The 20,889-nt window shown below is 35.9% G+C and overlaps 1 protein-coding gene across 6 annotated transcripts in view; it reads right to left on the reverse strand.

The window, feature by feature from the left end:
• The window catches only part of SUPT3H (SPT3 homolog, SAGA and STAGA complex component), a 280,990-nt gene that overhangs the window by 44,380 nt on the left and 215,721 nt on the right, over positions 1-20,889 (reverse strand). For 4 of the 6 annotated variants that reach the window (XM_083829800.1, XM_083829802.1, XM_083829799.1 and 1 more), the window contains exons 7-11: positions 19,373-19,448; positions 16,650-16,762; positions 15,897-16,004; positions 15,200-15,388; positions 12,797-12,907 (exon numbers count right to left, since the gene is read on the reverse strand). In XM_083829800.1, coding sequence (XP_083685926.1) covers positions 12,797-12,907; positions 15,200-15,388; positions 15,897-16,004; positions 16,650-16,762; positions 19,373-19,448 — 597 coding nt within the window. Of the gene's footprint in view, positions 1-54; positions 141-4,846; positions 4,893-12,796; positions 12,908-15,199; positions 15,389-15,896; positions 16,005-16,649; positions 16,763-19,372; positions 19,449-20,889 lie in introns of all 6 variants that reach the window. The other 2 variants (XM_083829797.1, XM_083829798.1) reach the window with 2 other exon arrangements.

Below are 20,889 nucleotides of genomic sequence, written 5' to 3' on the forward strand. Positions count from 1 at the left end.
TGTCTTATCTAAAAATCTATGTTCCTGTTTAATAAACTCATCTGGGCAACTTACTGTTTCATCAGGATTGCAAGCTTATGCCTTCATTAATAAATTCTGCTTGAGCGTTAGGATTACCCCCAGTAGAGACAGCTGGGAAACTGCAATATAAAGTCAAGCAGCACATTTAATGACCAATGAACTTCTGGAAACTTAGTCCAAAATGATACATCATTGTGTCAGACACTCTTAAGCAATATGCAGTTTGGTCTCCCTCTTTAGAAACATGAAACCCCCTGAAACCGCTACCACAAATTGTGAACCTTTTAAATTACTGCCAAGCCACCTGCTTTTCTCCAGGAAACTTCATAAAACTCTCCAAATTAGTAATGTCATTAAGTAAAGCTTACAGAACCGTTGTTATTCTGAAGGAGTATTAGCTATTTAGCTAAGGAAACCAGTAGGGATTTTTATCATGGAAAGAACTGTCATCTATATTGTATAACCTATTCCAAATGAAATGCTTTAAAATTTTCTTAAATAAGCTATTCTTTTACACTTTAATTTTCCTGGGAGAAAACCATATAACCATGTTCTTAGGATTAAACTCATATCACAAAGAATTTAATTTAGGAGAGAATGCGGAAAGATTCTCAAACTGTTTATGTGTCTTCAAATGGCATTAAGAGCTATATAAATCAAACGTCCAATTCTGCATTTTTGAATAGCACTGGAAGAAATAGTGCTCAGGACGAAGGGGAAGAGGGAGCCTGATTTCCCCTGGTCCTTCTTGTTTTTGAATGGTCCTACACAGAGCGGGCAAGGATGGATTATAGGAATGCCTTCTGTCTAGGAGCCGGCCTAAAACGTACCATCTCATCTTGGAGTAATTTATCCAATAAGATGATTTAGAGGACAGTTCAGTGGCACCATTTTTGGAAGGCAAAAGCAGAGGGGAAGGAATATAAATCAAAGGTGACTGGCAGGTAAAGGATATATGCAGCAATCAGCCAAACCATGTGCACACTGGCACAAATTCAACAAGATCATTTATAAAAATTTTAAGTCAGGAGTACACAAAAGGGGGTCTGGTGCTAACTAAATCCACAGATAGATTACACGCCACTGAAATAAACACTTCCAGATGCTGGCATACAAAAACCTTTTACAGAAAGAAATGTTTTCTTTCATAAATCTGCAAGGAGGAACCTTGGGGTGGGGGCTGGGAGGGAAGGGAGCAAGATTTCCAAACTGAGATTTGACTTCCTACTGTTTTTATAGAATCATAACTCATATTTTTCAAACACAGTGTTAACACTATAGAATAACAAATAACTGCAGACAATAGCTTGAGGTATAGACAAAGACTTTACAAGTGTATAACTGTTTAATGAAATAAAATACTTTTTTTTTTTGCTTTCAAAATGAGTAGAAACAAGAAAAGTGTCATTTTGACTTTTTATATATCAGAAACTGAATATATAACTGAAGGAAAAGTTTTCAAGTGCTTTTTGACATAAATACATACATTTCATTTTGAAAACTGATGAAGAATGAAATCCTGACTTCATCAAAATCACTATCAATTGATTTTGATTATCAACAGGGGCAGTATATTTACAACACCGTAAATATCAGAGATTTTTTGTTTGATTCGATTTCAGTCTACCTAATTTCTTTCAGGAACAGTATTCAAAAATTTGTAATACTCAAGTGTTGTAGAAAAATTTAGATGTAACATATCCACACTGTGGATATTGAAACAATTATTGAAGATTGTATTGCAAAACCTTTTTCACTACTGTTTTGGTCTGAAGTATGCAGAAAGAAATTCCTTTCAGTTAAGAAGAGTGACACGCAGACCAAAAGTGAAGCTGATTTTTTTTTTTTTTTAAGGCACCTAAAACAAACATGCGTTTTGGAATTTTCTGCTTTGTTTAACTTGCTTATCTCTGCAAATATCATACTGTCACACTATCTTTTATATTTTCAATGTTTCCCTCTTTTTTTCCACTTTACTTGTGTGATACCTTTTAGTATCAAGCTCAGCTTTGCTATATCTCCAGCTAACAAAATTCCAAAAATTTTGTTTTCAAGAGAAAATCAGAGGAGTTAATATTATTTTTAGAACTGGAATTATGAAAAGCTTTGATAAACTTCAGTATTTTTCGCAACAAAAATGGATTTAAACAGTGCATTAAAACCTGAGCTCAGTCAGGTCCAATAATGAGCACTTTTAAACTACCAGAAGTGAATGGTCTTTGTTTAGGACATCACTTGATCATGAAGCTGTACTATTCACATGCATGTGTAAAGTACTGAAGTTCATGTGGAATACTTGCATGCATTACTTAAGAACATATAAGCGTACAGGCTGGACTGTCTGAGGCCCAAACCGTGCAAGTCTCCAGCTCAGAGCTTACTCTGGCATTACATGTTCTTCACACAGGGAATGTCACAAGCAGTATCATAAACGTGGCTTTGTAAATATTCATTGTTTAATGGTGCTTATGCAATTTTACGGGGCTGAAATTTTTAACAAGAGAAGGTTTAGACTAGCAAGTCATTTCATGCTGAAATTACTTGGGGCCTGAAGGAGTATTTTCCCCAAAAAAGTAAATACCCAAACAAAAGTTGGTTATACCCTCTGTTCATTCATTATGCTCCATTTACACACACTTGCACTGCTGAATAATGGCCACTGTCTTCCACAGGTCTGTGCAGTATTACAGTTTACATTTATAATCTCAATTTCTCTTGAGCTAAACATCGAAAATACTTCATTTCAGAGCTGGCATAAACCAGAGGGGACAAAGAATCCGTTTTGGAAACATTTTCCTATTCTTTTTTGTAGCTGACAACTTTCTTTTTAATTGCAGAGCAGAGGATGCTATCTTTTTGACTAGAGTTGTTTCTCATGGTCACAAATAATATTTACAAACGTGCATTATTCACCAGTCGAATCATTGCAAGATATTAATGACTGTTTATATCAAGGTTTTGGATAATCACTATATATTGATCACAGAATATTTCTGATTAACAATTTATTGCTTGTTACTCCAAGTGTTAGAAGTAAAGTTGATTCGAATAATATAATTTCTTTAGAGACATTGTGTTTGCATTCCTGGTAAGAAATATATAAAATATACATCTTGATATTTTTGTGAACACAATGGCATAATGAATATTATTATTTAGAATAATATTTGGATGAACATTATAATTATACCTACATCCAGTCAAAACTACAGAACATTTTCACTGTGCAGTTTACCAGTCAGTATTTTTAGATTATTCTAAACCTAACATTTTATTATTATTTTGCTTTGATTTTTTATTTTATTATTTTTGTTTATTTATTTATTATTTGCCAGTCTACAGAAACACAGCTTATTAGAATTTGGTTTGGTATTGATTTTGATCCCATTTAAAATCTTAATTTTATTGAAATCACTGAGGCTCTCCTGGTGTAAATTAAGAGCCCAGAACCAAAGTTTTGTGAAGGAAGGTCACTGCAAGGATATATGGAAGGAAGGTATCCTGCAAGGATAGATGCAGGTCATGCTACAAGAGAGTGTCAATTTTCCTCAAAAAGACTTCCCACTGCTTTCCTACTGAATGTTCTCTACACATAAAAGAAATAATCCTCCTTCTCCCTTCATTCTAGGTCACACTTCAATGTACCTAATACTTAGACCAGTCATCTGAATGAACCACAAAATAACCTAATCGTATGGTTATTTTCTCCATGTAAAGGGCTGTAACACCAATATCATTTACTTGAGCTTTTGGGACAGACTGAGCTGATACTTAACTACTGGACAGTCAGAATTATTCTACTCCTCTAATATCTAAATGAATTATGAGAAAAAGAATGTGTGTAAAAGATTGATAATAGAGGTTATGTACAAGCATTAGGCCATTCTTATCGATTAATTTTATAGCCACAAGTAAATTCATCTCTGAATATAAAAAGTCCATTCATCTTAATGTAGGCATATTTCCCATTAAGTTTTGCTTGAACAAGGAAGTAAGATTTAGCCTGCAATGAATTAATGGCCACAAAATGTCTTCTTTAAGCTTCTTTATGCACAGAGTACAGAAAAATAGACTCAGGTACAACAGACAGAATTGCATCATCCCACATGATGAAGAGTTACGTATGTTCTCTCTCATGTCTTGAAAAATTATATAGCGCTATTTTTAAAACCCATTTTGTATATCTCTGCTCCTTGAAAGTCTGGACCGTGCTTTAAAGTAGGCAACAGTAAGCACCACCCAATACTGTCAAAAGAGAATATGAGGATAAAATATATGTCTAGACTACCTTAGACATGATACAATGCAGAAGAATCTAGAGTACACTTGCTGCTTTCCATTGTGGCTTGCACTTGGAGACAAAACCTAACTGCTCTAATTATGTTAGTCATTTTGACATAGCTATTAAGGTCAAAACAAATGCAAATGGATCATTTTCACTAGTTTAATGTTAGTTCCCATTTACCATATGATTATAAAACTTTCAAAGTGCTCTTTTTGTCCAAACCAACATCCATCAAATGCTGCTAAAGAATAAATTACACAGCCAAACTCTTCTTCCCAAACTGCCTTATTAGGAACACCTATCACCAGCTCGGATGGAAGAGCAAGGACAACCATGACAAAACAACAAAGAAAAGATATCAGAAAATACCAATGCTGGTGCTTGACAAAGACGCTATAACCTTCTTGAGAAAATAATCCCCCCAAAATATGTGCTTGCTGTTACAAAATATTCTCATATAATTTTAATCAAGAATACAATCACAATGCTGTACGTATGGCGCTGAGTTTTGTAGTAGTAAATGATAAAGCTTGTACTTACAGTCAGGGTCTCCATTTTTTCCATTTCTCCAGCTTTTTGAAATGTTCTACAAAAAAAAAAATTCTTCACATAATTTCTTCCAGAAATCTAGTCATTTCTAGAAGAAAATATGCTTGCAGCTCGTAACTAAAACTAATGTGATTCTTCCCAGTTCCATTAAGTTTCAGCTACTCAAAACTAGCAAGATTTGGTGAAATCAAATACAGAACATGAATCACATCAGTACAACTCAGCAATAGCAGGGTTCTAGCACATATTTCTCAAAGTGCACCAGAACACAACATCAGAGGCTTGCAACACTTGGGAACATTTTGAATATAGGTCAACCAGGGTCAACTCATTCTCAAACCTGAAAGAATGAAGCTGGCAGGAGTCTTATTAAGATCCTAGACTTTCAGGTGGAAAACCTAGAAACTGTGGAATTCCCATATTGGATGTAAGTTCCCAAATTCCCTTTCATATACCTAGAAGCACAGAGTCAAAGAACATCCATTATCCTATAAAGTGCTTTGGTTTCCTAACTACCAAAATCAGTCAGCATGACCAGCCAGTTGACATGCAAATCCACAAGCCACATGTTCTTTGAGGAATTCCATATGGCATGGGTTTCTCTTAGTCAACAGCATCCTGGGATGAATATTCAAAGAAATTTTGCTTTGTTTCTGCCCTTCCCTCTCTCTTGTCCCTCCTTCTGGTGTCACAGACCTAAGATACACTGCACTGCGACTCTTTCAGAGAAAATTGCCAAACACAGCACGTCAGATATTACCCCAGTAAAGTCAAGTGAACTTTTGCATGGATGTTAACAACAAAAAAATGGCAGTTTGAGAAGTCTGTAACAATGATGTTATAAAAAACTAAGTACCACAGCAACTGTTTCTGCTACTAGTACTGTTCACCTCTATGACTTGTATAATTGAAAATACTTAATTTCTCTATTTCTGTATAAAACATCCATCTAACAAAACTAATTGTTACCTGACAGTCTTGAATTTATTTATTTATTTTTTCATTCAGAACAATTTACATTAATTCTCAGATGGTGACATCACTGATTCTGGGCTAAACAGTCACTAACCCAGTAAGATTGCATTTAGGAAATGTACCTGGATTCTCCTGGGAAACCAAGACGCAAAGCACACCAGGACTCTACTGCACTAACCACACACAGTAAGTGCAACCTTAGATTCATATCCAATAAAACACTGGATGCCAACTACAAAATGACTCTTGGTGTATGCAGGAAGGACTCCTTTCTGATGTACTGTTCAGCTATCATTCCCAGTCAAGTGAAATCATAGACATTATTCACTATTTTTTGCATTGGCCAAGCTGCCACAAAAGCTCTTCTACCTGGAAGTCTGAAAGAAATTAGGAGATGGGAAGATGGGAAAATATACAACCAAACTATATGCAAATAAATTACAGAAAATTAACCTCTCCTTCTTCAAGGGCTTATTCATACAGCACCCAGCTTCAACAAATTAGTTCTCTACCCACACATACCAGCAAACCTTTGCGTTTTCATCCAATTACCATGACCACTGTGTCGTAATTTTTGTAGTGTTTGGTAAAAATATAGGTGAAGCACTCAGTAGCCCCCTATAAACTATATAAAGAACTACTTCTACAACAAATATGCTTTGATGATGTTGAGGTCTGGTGGCATGTGTCCAATCAAACATGGATGAGATATATTAGCAATCTTCCAGCAGATCTTTTTATAACCATGCTTTCTATACCGGCATTTCTTCAGAACTCAGGAATAGGAACCTAGGAACCATTTGACATAGGCTATGTGTATTTCCTAGATAGTGCAAAACTTCAATTTTAGATAGAAGTTTGAGGTATTCTCAATGGTTTCATATTGAAAAGCTGTATCAGAAGGATCTAAACCTTCCCCTGATCTTACTGAAACCACTAGAAGGGATATTTTCAGGGACAGATGCAGTAAGAGAGGGACTGGCAGTCATCATGGGGCTGCTGCATTCAGAAAGTTAGTACTTGAACCAAAGCTGCCAGGGAATGAGTTTTCTAGCTAGAAGAAAGAAATGGAAAATCAGACGGAAAATCAGATAATAATCAGATACTGGGAAAACATCCAAAGATGTGTGACGTGAAGAGACAGCCATAAATTGCACTGCAACGTTACTGATAGAAAGTCTTTCACCTTTTTAAAATAAAAGACTTTAAGAATGAAAAAGGTTAATTGAATGAGTAGAGAAAAGCAAACTCGCTTGTTTTAATCCTTTGGAGTAGTAATGCGTAGGAAGAGTGAAAAAGGAGCTAAGCAATGAGAGCCCTAACACTGAAAACAACCTGGTCCTCTAGTTGTGAGATGATATAAGGAAGACTTGTCTTCCTGAATCCCATGTGAGGACCTGGAAGATAAGATCTGCATCAACACCAGAGAGTTACACCAGCAAAAGAGATCTGAGAGGGATCCTGGATAAAAACAACTGCTTTCTTGTTTAAATTTAAAATGCAAAGTTGATTTTGAAAACTCCTGGAACGGAACCAGCCTTATGAGGTCCGCCCATCTGTCTCCTCCAATATGATGCTTCAATACGATACCATGACTGATGGTGCTCAGGCAAAAATTCAGCCTGCCCGTAACTGAACCTCACATTGAATGCAATCATCCCAAAGTTAGTCCCCCATACAAAGAAATTTCTTGATGAAAAAACAATTTGCTGCCAAGACAAAATTAGAACCAACATCTATGTGTGTAAGGCTCCTGGTCCTCTGATCTAGCATACCTGGCTGCTCTGCTGTCAGCAGAATGACTGAGGAACGGAAAAACAGTCTAAGGAAAAGCCAAACAACCCACACCACAATGAGGGCTGCATACTTGTAGGGTAAATACAGGAGCAAGAGAACACTCTCTTACCAGTTCAGATCCTCTTCTGAACTGTGCCAAGGAAACAAGTGAATTTTATTCAGAGTAGCAGAATCAAGGACCACGTATCATAGTCTTCATGGCGAGCGATTCAAATAACTTTTGGAGACTATCTGGGTCAAATCTGAATGAACCATCACTGATGACCATGTCATTAATATCTTAAAGAGTGCCAGGTCCCTTCTTGTAACTCACACAGGAGAAGGAATGTAGGGCTTTTTCACATTTTTGGAGCCTGATGTTGAACGTGGAGAATGTTTTTGTAATCCTGTAAGGGTCTTGCCTCTGCTGAGGGTGACTTTCCAACAGTGCAGAACTTAGCTTTAGTCTAAGAACTGCAGAGTCCTGGCTTGTCAGAGCTGAGATTCCTCTCCTTCAAGACATGGGACTTAACCTGGGAGTGTGACACAGCTTAATGCTGCCCTGAAAGAAGGCACGGTCACATAATAAAAAATGAAAAATAAAAAATATTGGCAGGATAAAGTCAGGTCAGTGAAAAAAGATTTAAAAATACCAGAAGAGTACAATAAAGCAGCCTGCCACTCCACTTTCAGAAACAATAAACAGGTGAGGGGAAAAAAAAAAAAAAAAAGAAGATTCAAAACTATATGGCAGAGAAAAAACAAAAGACTGGTATTGACAAAATCTGTATGTTTATAGAAAGGCTGTGAGAATTTTATCTGCTTTAGGATTGAAATGCTATCATCTGAATGGGATTTTTCATACACAGAACATTGATTTTTTAGTCTCTCAATCTTAAATCGAGAGGTGTTATCATATACTTTGCAGCACCAGATTTTTCTAGTCATTTCTCCAGATGTACTGATATTTAAACTAAATCCATTTGTACTGATGATAAAGTCTTTCTAAAACCGATTTTGTTAAATCATAAACACTAAAAATGATACACAGTGAATTTCAGGGAGACCACTGAATGCCTCACATTAGACAGCACGGCAAAAAGCCAAAAGCCAACTCTACTTAAATTAAAAATAATCTCCCAAACGAAAAAGAAAATGTTTGCTCTCTGCTTCGTATGACTGGCTGCAATGAGATAGAAATTATTTAAAATGAAGAAATAGTCTAGGGCTGTCCATTATTTCTTACTAACTTAAAGTGAGGGTAAGGTTCTTCTGTAAATCCTCCTTAATGCTGAATAGACATACATCCAAGAATTTTTCAGAACAGTATATTTCTTGTTTTAAGAAAATTGTTCTTGAACGCTTTGGGTAACTTATTTTGCCTAATAATCCTGTTATGAGACTTTCTGTATGTTCCTAACATGTTATGTTATTTCGGATAATTAAGTTCACAGTTAGGTTTCTAGGACTGATCATACATTCTTCCTATACAACAAACATATTTGCACCTTTTTTTCTTATTACAGAACTCAGAAAACTTAGTGTGAAATATCTGTACATGAAGAAAAATCCTTTCTCACTTACAACAGACTCTGTGAGGGCACCTATTAATTACAAATTCTGATGTGGAAGAAAGATAGCAGGCTTATGAGAAATCGAAGAGAATATGGTGTATTTTTTATTACTAACTTCTCTACATGACCTTTAGAGGTTAGTTTTTAGGGTGGAAACACCTGAAAGCCTGACTTCACTGAATCTAATGACACATAGCTATTGATGAACATTCAATATTTCTCTGAATCATTTAGTAGATAAATGCCAGTCTTACTCAACAGGTGTTAAATTCAGTCTTATTTACTGAATCTCAGCTTCACTGAATGAAATTTCTTTATATTTCTATAATAAAAATATTTTGGCAGACATGTCATGGCTTTATCTTAACAACCCTATAAATTCATCTCTGGACAAACTCTGGTGCCAAATAATTATAATCCTCACTGTCAGACAGAAGACAGAGGCAGAAAGAAGATCTAAATTTTTAATAGACGTCATTGGTTTGAAGTCTTGATTTGAGACCTGTAAGAACTCATTTTTGCAGGATGCTGAGAACCTGAAGCATACAGAAGAAATGCAAGTCAGCTGTAAAGTTAGGCTTTAAAGGTTTTAGTCTAAATTCCAATCTAAGTATGCCTATTGGCATAATAATGCCACATAAGTCATCCATGCCACTGTCAGAAATAAATTCTAGCTTTCCTGACTCATGGTGGAATCTTTCCATATTCTCATTTCTGAAGAATAACTTCTCTTCTTGTTTTTGCTGTTTACTGCATTCCCTCCCAAAATAATAACAAGAGAACTATGGGGTAACATTAAAGATTCAGACGCCTAAGTTTAGAGATATGGGATGTCTCAAATAAGGGATCTGCAGCTGTCTGATGGATATGACAAGTATCACAGAGAAGGTCTTCCTGGGCTAAAAATGCAAATCAGGCCAGTTATTCCAGCATCTATCTTTAAGCAACCAAATCAAGTCTGACGAGTATACCTCAAATAGTGCCTAGACATCACCCTGAAAAGCTTTCAGAAAAAGTCAGAATCTGAGAAGAAAACATTCAAGTTTTCTTGAAGTAAAAACTGGCTCCAGCTCCCTCACTGTTAAGTGCAAAGGTGCTACTGGTGGGGAAAAGACTTCAGACACAATAACAATGGCAATTCATGTCTACACAATGCAGTTATGATGGCTTGCCTTCAGACACTCATTTGTGTGTACTTCAGTGTAGTCAAGTTTGGGAATCTAAGTTTAAATAATCTCATGGCTGAGTCTTCAATCACTTCTACAGGCAGATGTTTATCTGTATTGGTAATATTCTGAGCTTAAGTCCACTTTCAGAAAGCAATTTACCAAGGTTCAGATAATTACTACTGGTTCTTACCAGTTCTGATGTATCCTACTAAATCCTCTGATGGGAAAATTAGGGATCCTATGCTGCTTCTACTAGTCAGAACACTACTTCTGAAATGAAACTCTCAAGCCAAGATGCCCATCAAAGTCACCTTTTACAGAGTCAAAAATATTAGAATTATCTAATAAATCTGATTTAAGGATAGAATTCAGAGGATAAAACACGATGGATAAAAGAGAGAGGATTAAACACAATGACATGCTTCTCATTTGCATGCTAAGCAGGAAAATATGGAACAGGATGGACACCAGCATAAACTGTGGTTGTGTTCCAGCTCTTACAAGCACCAAACCTGCAGTTTGTTAAGTGTCACAAGAAGTGCACCAAGTAAAGCCACTTTTCCTCCTGGTTCTGTCATCAAGTCTACGAGGTCATGCAAATATATAAAGAAACTATTGTGAAGGCAGTGGCAATTGGAGAAAGCAGAAGTTAGTTCAAAAGAAATGTTGCCGCAGCACTGCTCAAAATGGCTACGTAGAATATTTTTTAAATCAACAGTGAGAGTCTGGCAATAGGAAAAGGTAGGGTCAAAGGAAGCATCTGTCTATGTCCATGCTTTCTGCATTTGTAAGGAACTTATGGGAAGTTTGGGGTAGTTACTTTTTGGACAGCTGTGATTGATAGCAGTGAAAAGAAAAGTGGGCAAATCAGCAGATCTAAATGCATACGCTATAATATCTTTCATAATGCTCTTCCTGAAATTTTTGATCAAAAAAGGAACAGTATTATAGCTCTGCAACATCTGTATATATCTACAAGATTACCCATGATTCCCTCTCTCTTGGCTTGTTTAGAAGGAACAAGATTTGATCATCATATTAACCATGCTGTCAGAAGATAAAGTCAAGAAATTAAACTATTCAGTTAGCTGTATAGTTTGGGAAATTCACAAGTTAGCAGGACACTGAAAAATATAGAGTATTTTACTATACCTCATGGTTGCAAAGCAATCTTATAGTTTGGCTAATAATTACATTGCCTTTTAGTGATAGTTGGGGGAGGAAGACTTACCTTTCTGTAATTGTTTATAAGAGTTCTTTCCAAATAAAATAAAACCAAATATATTTGCTTTCAGAAGCTATCACCGTGTTCTTTGCTTTATCTCTTGCAAACTTCTGCTAAAAACTCTTCTCTGTTTTGAACTAGAAATTCTATTGTGCGCTTCACATGATATTAGTCTAGCATTTGTGAGTGGCAAAGGAGAGAGGTAAAATTATGTAAAGAGAACAATAGCCCAGACATACAGTTCCATTCATAAAAGTATTGCTCTTAGTTTTAACACTAAGAAAATTATAACTTCACATGCTCTTTTACTTTTTTCTGTTCCTACCTTCTGAGGTCAAGTACTACTGTTTCCTTGACATTTATGCTCCTCCATATAATTTTCATGGAGATGAATTTCCTCCAGATTCAGAATCTTTTTTTTTTTTTTTCTAAAACCTCTGCAAAAACGGAAAATTTCTTCCTGATTTTTCAGAGCTGAGGTCTAGTATGTTTTTTCTATAATAATTTCTTTGACTTTCATTCTTTTCTAAATGTATTTTTTTTGAGCTAAGTAAGAATATATGCCACATAAAACAACAGTTCATAGAAAATAATCCCAATTTATGACATCAGAGACAGACTACTCACACTTTTTTATCAGGTAAGAAATTTAAATAAAGAATTTGTTTGACTGCTCTGGACAATGGTATTGCCATTTGCATAGAAAAAATGATGGCGAAACCTCATAACACATCAGTGTTTTACCACAAGCTCAGTTCTATTACATTTTAGTTGAGGTTCAAAGTTGTCTAAAGAAACCAATCTCTTCTTTCTCCAACCCTTAATGTGTCACTTGAGAGTTCAGCTTCCAATAGGCGCAGTATCTAACACACAACTAATTTTAGAATATAAAGTGCTCCTCACCATATTGGAATACATATAATTTAAAATAACTGTAAACCTAAACTTTGCAAAAACAGAAAATTCAAGCACTAACAAAAAAGCATAATTTGTAATTGAAAGAAAATAATATTTAAAAGAAAAAAAAACTTTTTTGTCTTTCCAAAAAGAGACAGAAATTACTAAGTTTTATTTCCCAAGAGAATTATGCCACTTTTATAAAGAAAATTACAGTCACCACAAATTGCTCTCAACAATTCCAAAGCTTCTTCATTTGACCACTTGAAAATCAAAGTTCTTTAAGATTATAAATATAACTTTTTATAACTCTGTTATTACGTACTGTGAATGGGGAAAGGGGGCCAATCTTGTGGCCATAGCGTCGAATGGCCTCTCTGATGTGGCTGGGCTGGATGGCATCGCTTTGAGCCTCTATACCACAGGCTGCAGTGCTCTGCAACAGAAAAACACATAAATTGTTACTAAATCAAAAACACACAACAGACCTACAGTGCATAAAGTATGAAAATAAACCTTTATAAAATGGACCAATTTTTTTTTCCTGAGGATACACATCATTGCTGCCACACACTACATTAGAGAAAAAAAGCTATTAACAAATCAAAGAGGACTTTTACATGAACTTTGCTTAAGAGACCCAAAGAACACCATATTTGTCCTCTTAAATCTTTCACCTAGTGCTGCTGTATGTTGCAATTGAAAAGAGCAGCAAATGTTCTAACTAAAATGAAAGGGTCATATAAGTCATACTGCAATAACCACAGAAACTATTTTTAAAACATTTCAGGCTTTCATTATGATGTCAAGGGGTGGGGAAAATATTGAACAAGTACCCAAAGTGGAAAGCAATTTGACACCAAAATCACCATTGAGTAATATCAGATTGAAATTTGAAGATGAAACATGTGACGTTATGATGTTAGAGGGATGCAAAAATATTTTAATTATCTCAAACTGGAATGTTTTCTAATTTCAAATAATTTTTTTGGATGATGAACCTTAAACAAGAAAAATAAGACTTTACTGCTACCGGTCCACTGATTTTACAAAAGCATCCCCAAGACTTTAAAAGAAAAAGTTACTCTTTTCTTCTTTTTAGTCAAACAGTGATGTTGATTTAGGCTTCATCCAGATGTGGCTGCTTGCCAGAATTCAGGTGACTTACCAGAATGATGTCTGCTTGGTAATAAATTCATGAAAACAGTATTAGTGAATGAAACAAGAACAAAAACTTACATTATACACTGAAATTAAATGTACACATGTACAAGCTTTCCCCATATATTTTCCACTACATACCAATGCTTTAAAACTCGCGATATTTTTTACAAGAGAAATTTCAGGAGTGCCGAGTCCACTGAAACCTACGTACCTATACCCAGAATTATTCATAATAAGATGGTGGATTCTTTCCTGTTGATTGACATTCGTAACGGAATGTGAAACTCAAATATTTTTTGCTGGAATGGGCCTTTGTGGACTAAGAATAACATTCTTCACCAAGTTAAATCATTTGTCTGAATGCCTCAGTTATATCTAGTACATACCTAGCCAAATTGGATACGTCCTGGGAACATTTCATTAAAACTGTGCACTTTTTAGAATTTAATTATTTTAACAGGCATTAAGATAAACACTAGGAATTTTAAATAAACTCATAAAACTAGTGAAATACAATGTATCAAAAATTTAATCCTCCATCTAAATTCTTGTTCCTAGGAATAATAATGGAAATCGCCCAGAGAAGCAAAACATATTCAAATGGAATATAAAAAAGGAAGAGGATAAAGTAGTCTAAACATCTTCAGAAAGGTTTTAGGATTCACTAACAGCTTTCTGAATACAATGTAAGAGGGGCAGAGACAAAGATGAACATACTGGGATTATCCAAAGCCCTGGTGACACCTGAAGGAGAAAATAAATCTTTTTCTGTCATAAAAATTACTAGTAAAATTCCATGAAAAATAAATATTGATTGTAAAAGAATAACACACATGAAAAAATCATAAGTCATTCCATTGTTGTGCAGCAAAATGAGTACTGCCATCACATTTATTTCTTTAAAAAAAAAAAACAAAAAAAAACCCCACAACACCCTAAGTGACTAACACAGTGCTTCCTAACCAGTTTATTTAATCAAATCTATTTCCCCTGTGGTTTTAAGGTACATATAGACATAGACATACAATACCAAGGATCTAGAACAGACGACAGGAATTGTAATATTTACTTTTCATACACTGAATGTGAGATGTCCATATTTTATGCAAAGTAAACAAATATTTAGATTGAATGCAACCAATTGGCATAAAAATGAAGGCGATCAGGCAACGTTGTTATAGGCAAAGAAAGCAGCTGCCTAAGGCTGCTGAGAGCAAGACAATCGCAACAACCTCTTTGCCTACTTTGCTTATACTTTGAACCTCAAAACCTAAGCTAGCTGCTACTGTCAGAGAAGGGGTTGGTTATTTGGAGTGGTGCCTACTGCTGCAGCTGTAGGGGAGAAGCTTGTCTTAGAAGCAGCAACTGTCACCTCAACAAAACACAGAGTAGTCTTACCTTAGTTCTGACAGAAAAAATATTAAACATATTTGCCGCTACTATAACATTGGTGGTTAACTTCTGATATAGTTTACAATTAATGTGAATTAATATTTAAAATTATATACATTACATCCTCATGATTTGGTTTCTTTGCCTTTTTTCATGCTTCTCCACCAAATACCTTTTTTCTTTTCCTTTGTTTGGATTTGGTAGAGTCCTGTCCTATTCCTCCATTCCCCAGGGCTCCTGATGGTGTTTTCCCAAGATGTTGCTGTCCTGCTGGAGCTGGGGGGGTAGGCGTAGGGGGTGGTGTATTTTCAGGAGAGTCAAGACTGGTCTTCACACTTGTAGCCTGCCCTAAGAGATGTGGCTATCAAAACAAGACATCAAACAGCCATTATATAATCAAATAACAGAGTTATTGCCTTCTTAGATTTACTCTTAGAATAGATGTGATACAGCATTAAGTTCGCTAATTCTAGCAACTACTGTAATATCTATATCGCAGCAATGCATGCCATACAGCACCTATTGTACTTGTCACCTACTGCTGACAAGTATGGGTGTGAACTTTAACATCCCAATCTGCAATAGAGAGAGAGGAATTTCCACCCAAGGAAAGAGAAGTTACATTTAAATATAAAGATGCTGCTAAGAATTTAACATTTGGAGCTATGATTTAATGTCTTTCCTCTTACATCTGTAACTTCAATGTTGGTAAACTCCATAAGAGAAGACCATGCCAATACCAGATTTCAAGAACGCCTACACTGAATGCAACAGACTACCAAACACAAGCAATACTAAAATATAAAATGCATTTATTCTCACTCCCCTGCAATAATCGTTATATAAATATATAAGAAATCAACATTTACCTCAGTTGAGCTGTGATATTGTATGAAAGTGGCAGATATGGCATGACTGAAGGGGTCACCAGCCTTAGGAGCCATGTCCTGTTTAACCAGAAGGGCCATGTCCACCAACTGCAGGAGGAAAAAGAGCTAATATTAAATAGGTAGGCTTACTGACATGGTACTCACTATGAATGCAACTGAAACGAAGGAGAGAGATAGGAGTTGTGGGTTGAGGCACATTATTCTTAGTATTTCTCAGTAGAAAACAAAATTACTGAGATATTTTAGCCTAAGGAACTGTCCTTTTCCACTTTTGTAAATATATGGAGTAATTTATCTACCCAAGAGGGCTCGGCTTGGCACTAAGGTAACATTTTGTTTTCCAGGAAATCCTGCTTTTTAATCCAATTGTGCAATAGGGTTTAATGAACCCCAGCGCACTGCCAAAGGTCACATAGTGAAGTATGTGGTTTCAGTTTGGACTTGAATAAAGTTCGTGCTGGACTCCACACTCCTCTGTAAGCATTAGAAAACATTTCTATTTGTGTATCAGATGGATGAATACAGTATAGCACTCATCTGTCGTATAGTAAATTGAAAGACAGATAGAAATTCTGTTAACTTGGTTAGCTGAAGTAGTGACTGCTTGCTTCCAAAGGTGCCTACAACACAGTCACTTGAGTTTGAAGTATATCCAAGAGTTACCAATTTATACTGTTTAACTAGAATAGTTGTTAACTACTGTTTAACAACCTGTAGGGTATGCTTCCTTACCTGTGCCACAGTCTCATATGCTAAGTATGCCAAAATCTCCATTGCAACTGCATTTGGCTTTATTTCCATACTGTTGCAATCCAACCAGTCACGAAACTTGGATGCTTTCTTTGCTGTCAGTTCAAATCATAAGGGAAAAAGAAAATGTTAGCAACAGGGAGACAAAACAAAGCATTTTTCCAGTCACAGAAAATACTGCAAATGTTAAGCACAGAGTGTTAATAAGATGTGATTGGCCAGGAAAGGGATTCAAAGTGGAACTACTGAGGAAAGTTAATTATTTCATATACAACATTTTGGAAACCCATGAGCAGCATGGAGGAAAGAGAAAAACAAAGATGATCAATTACACAAGAGATTTCAGAACAAGGAAGAGTCTACCTCAGAGGACAGTAGATAGGACAAATCTGATCTTGAATGTACTCAATGGTAAAAAAAAATAATAGGATTGTGTCGTGTCTTTGATGAATGATAGAAAAAGGGGCTAGAAGAAATCAACACAAATCTGAGGTTTGGAAGCCAGATAAAATTATATAATTGAGTTAACAACAGCAAAGGCAAATGAAGAAGGACAGAAGAAGAACTAGGAAGTTCTGTGTTAACTGTGCAGGGATTAGGTGCTGACAAGCCAGCCAAAATGATTTGTAGAGGAATGTTTTTAAAATGTGTGTTGGATATAAAGACATAAGGATAGATGTAGATCTGCAAATGATCAGCATTCAGACAAGAACTTCACACTGCTAATGGATGAGATCACTTAGGAGAAAGTACAGAGAAAAATATGGAACAAAGAAACATGAGAGACTTGCTGAGAGAGTAAAAGGAAGAGACACGAAAATGGAACAGAAAAACCATCATGGAAATTCACAGAAGAACCAAAAAAAGGATGATCTTACTTAAGGCAGTGGCAGACAAGCTGATCACAGAAAGAAACCAGTTCTACAGTGGTCTTAATGAGAGCTGTTCGTGAATACAGGACAACCAAAATGTAGTAAATACAAGCTGGGAGAATCACTTGAAACAGCTCTTGCAAAGGGAGCCTTCGTTAAGGAATAAAAAGCTGAAAACCACGTCAATAATAATTATTTTTTAGGACGGAATGAGATCCTACAGTGCTTGATCCTTTGATGGACCTTTTCTTTTGTCTGTCTTTAAAACCACACAGGAATATGTGGTGCTGTGATTAGGAATATATATATTCAGAACAGACCTCTTGGAGTCCCAGATTTGTTCACCTGTGACCAGTTCTCATGTGTTTATATAACTGTAAAAAGGGTTTGCTACTTTAGACAATAATTTTTATCGATATATTAATTTTTTAATAGAATAAAGAGAAAATAAGCAAAAATAGTATTTGTGTTAGTTTTGAACAGATGTTCTGCATGGCGTTTAGTATGTGCTATCTAGTTGAGTTCAAATTATGTAATTAAATTTGTGAGTGAGTCTCTTTTTCTACTATTTTCTAAGCACTGTAATTCTCATTTATTAATGACATTAAATGTCAGTGAAAAAGAATTGTATAGACACAGTCATTTAAAAACACTGGGAAAACACCATCAAGGGTTTTTTATAGATCACAGTCCCCTGGTCAGCAACATTTGATGTGATTTTGCAAATTTAAGATTTGTATTTGTTCTGTCTCCAGATGACAATTTTTGGGTTTTAAAAATGACTCTATCGCAAACCTCTCATTTGCTGAAGTCCCCCTAATCTGAGCTATCATTGATCTAATGGCTCACAGATGTGTGATGCCAAATTATAACTGAGCTTACAAAACATACTGAATTAGGAAAAGAAATGCTTACAAAACATGTTTTCCAACATTTGCTGACACAGAACAGTATTTCGAATGTGTCATTTATTTGCCATAAATGACTCATTCTTTCTTCGAATTTAAGTGTCCTGCTAGGAAGAACAAGATAAGGTCTCTCATTTAAAGACACCATTGTGTTCTAGTCTGCGTTGTAGGATCATGTGCTGTTTTGTCATGACTTTTACTGGCTCCCTCACCTCACTTTCTCTGACATTTGACCTAAAACCTTAGTCATCACTTAACCGCTTCTGTAATGATGTTTTGCTACATGATCAAGCCCATTAATTTACAGCTCATTATAGTTGTGGCCCACAAGTACTTCTAGTAAGTTGGTTTTCAGTGCTAGTAAAGCCCTAATTCTGTCATCATGTTATTAGTGTTGGAATGGCGTATACTGATGAATTTGGCTAATGTTGAATAAATTCCACAGCAGGAGCTTACAGCTTAAAATAGAAAAAGACTCTTTAGTAAGTTCTTTGTGTCTCTGCGGATACAGAAATAAAAGCAAAACTTGCTGCTCTTCCCTAATTTTAGATGCATTCCTAAGAACCTGCAACCATGAAACTTTATTAATGTGCTGACTGCAACAACACCATGACAGACTTCAGGCAAGTACGGGTGTTTTAATCCATTAACTCTTTACAAGTTCTATCTTTGCAGCAGTCCCCACCAGCACAGTATTTGAGCACATAGAAAGCCTGGTAAATAGTCAAATAAAATACTCTGCCAGACAGCCTGAAAACTATGCTAACTTAACCGTTCCCAGGAGCTATGAGGACAAAGAATTTAAAGTTTTGTTATTGTGGATGAAACAAAAGTGCTTTCAAAAAATATGAGGTTCTGCTGTGTTCTCTATTACATGAAATAATAATTTAACATCTTATTACAATACAGACATTATAATACTTACAAAAACTCAATTGCCGACTTTCACAAAATTCTGCATACTGGACTGAGTCCATCATTCGTGTTTGTCTTTCTGCTCTCTGACAAAAGAGTAGAAGTACATGATGTACCTTATTCCAGCAAGAACTGCATTCCACAACAGAAATTATAGCAGCACGGCGCCCCTGCCATAAACTTCAGCTAACCGCCCCCCCCCCAAATTAAACATGCATTGCAGTTTCAGATGCAGAAATATAAACCACAGATTGCTTATTAGCCTTGTGCATTAAGTTTCCCAGAGGAGTGTGTCAGTTCTCACTTTAAAGATCTGCTTGCACACTCCTCACCTAAGACAGTGACACGGGGTTGATAGGAAAGGTGCTGAGCGCTCTTGCCCTCAACCATTTAAACACCAAGATGTATAATTTAAACTAAAGTACGCGAGCACTCTGCCTACATGTTTACAGATGACCAAACAAATAAAACGTTCTCCTAGACTGAGGCCAATGTATCCCGCACTGAGCAGAACCAAAACTGTATGCTTTTAAGATGGCAGCATTATCATTATTGGAATGAATAAATTACATCACATTAAAGGTGCACCAGACAGAGAAGAGCATTGAAGTGCCCCTTTCCATATAGACATTCAATACATAACTGGTAAATAATATAATATAATAACTAAGTGGTAAATGCGTATGTCTAGGTTTCTTTCACTGTTAATCTGTGCTTAGTTTTTCATGCTTCTAAACACCTACTGGAGAAGAAACAAAAAATAGACTTAGATTAGAGTTTAAGAAAATGGCTTAAAATGTTATCTGCTGTATTAAAGTGTAAACCAAAAGCCTGTATTTCAAAAAGGCAAGATTATGTACAGCCTCTTCTGCATGTATTACTCTGCCGTAACTGAATCATGGTTGAAGCAGCACTGGAGGACATGTTTAAGAATGAGCACATGCCCGAGTTTTGTTTACTTCAACAGAGGAGAGTTCATTTTCACAAGGTAAGGATCTGGTCTCTAGAAGAGATTAAATCCTTCACATATTAGGGGCAGGAAGCGGTAGTTAGATTAAAGAGAATGATTATCCTTTTCAGAAGCGGACAGTTTAATCAAGTCTCTTAAACAGGGAAGGCATATTGTCTTACACATCAAGCAAAGGAATATAACTCTCTTCCAAACATAAAATAAAACATTAAACCCGGTAAGAGCAGAACTATAGCTAAGGATTCAAAGTGCTATCAGGAGGGGCTGATGCCACTGTGACTGTACTGCAGCGAGCCCACACAGCTCAAATCATCATGCACACAACACAGAAGGTGAAGTACAGGTGTGTTTGCATTACAGACAAAAACCAAACAAAGCACACACACACACAAATGTTGTTGTGAGTTCCCAAGCTCTTTTACATCTGACGAAATCAAAATTGCAGAGTTCTTTAACCTGGTCTACTGGAAAATAACAGGGCTGCTAATGAGAGTATTTGAAGACGTGTTATACAACAGGATATTTTTTTAACACTTTCTTGTATCAGAAAAAAAAAA

The sequence above is a fragment of the Anser anser genome (genome assembly GCF_964211835.1).
Source record: "Anser anser genome assembly, chromosome: 3".
NCBI classification, from domain to species: domain Eukaryota; kingdom Metazoa; phylum Chordata; class Aves; order Anseriformes; family Anatidae; genus Anser; species Anser anser.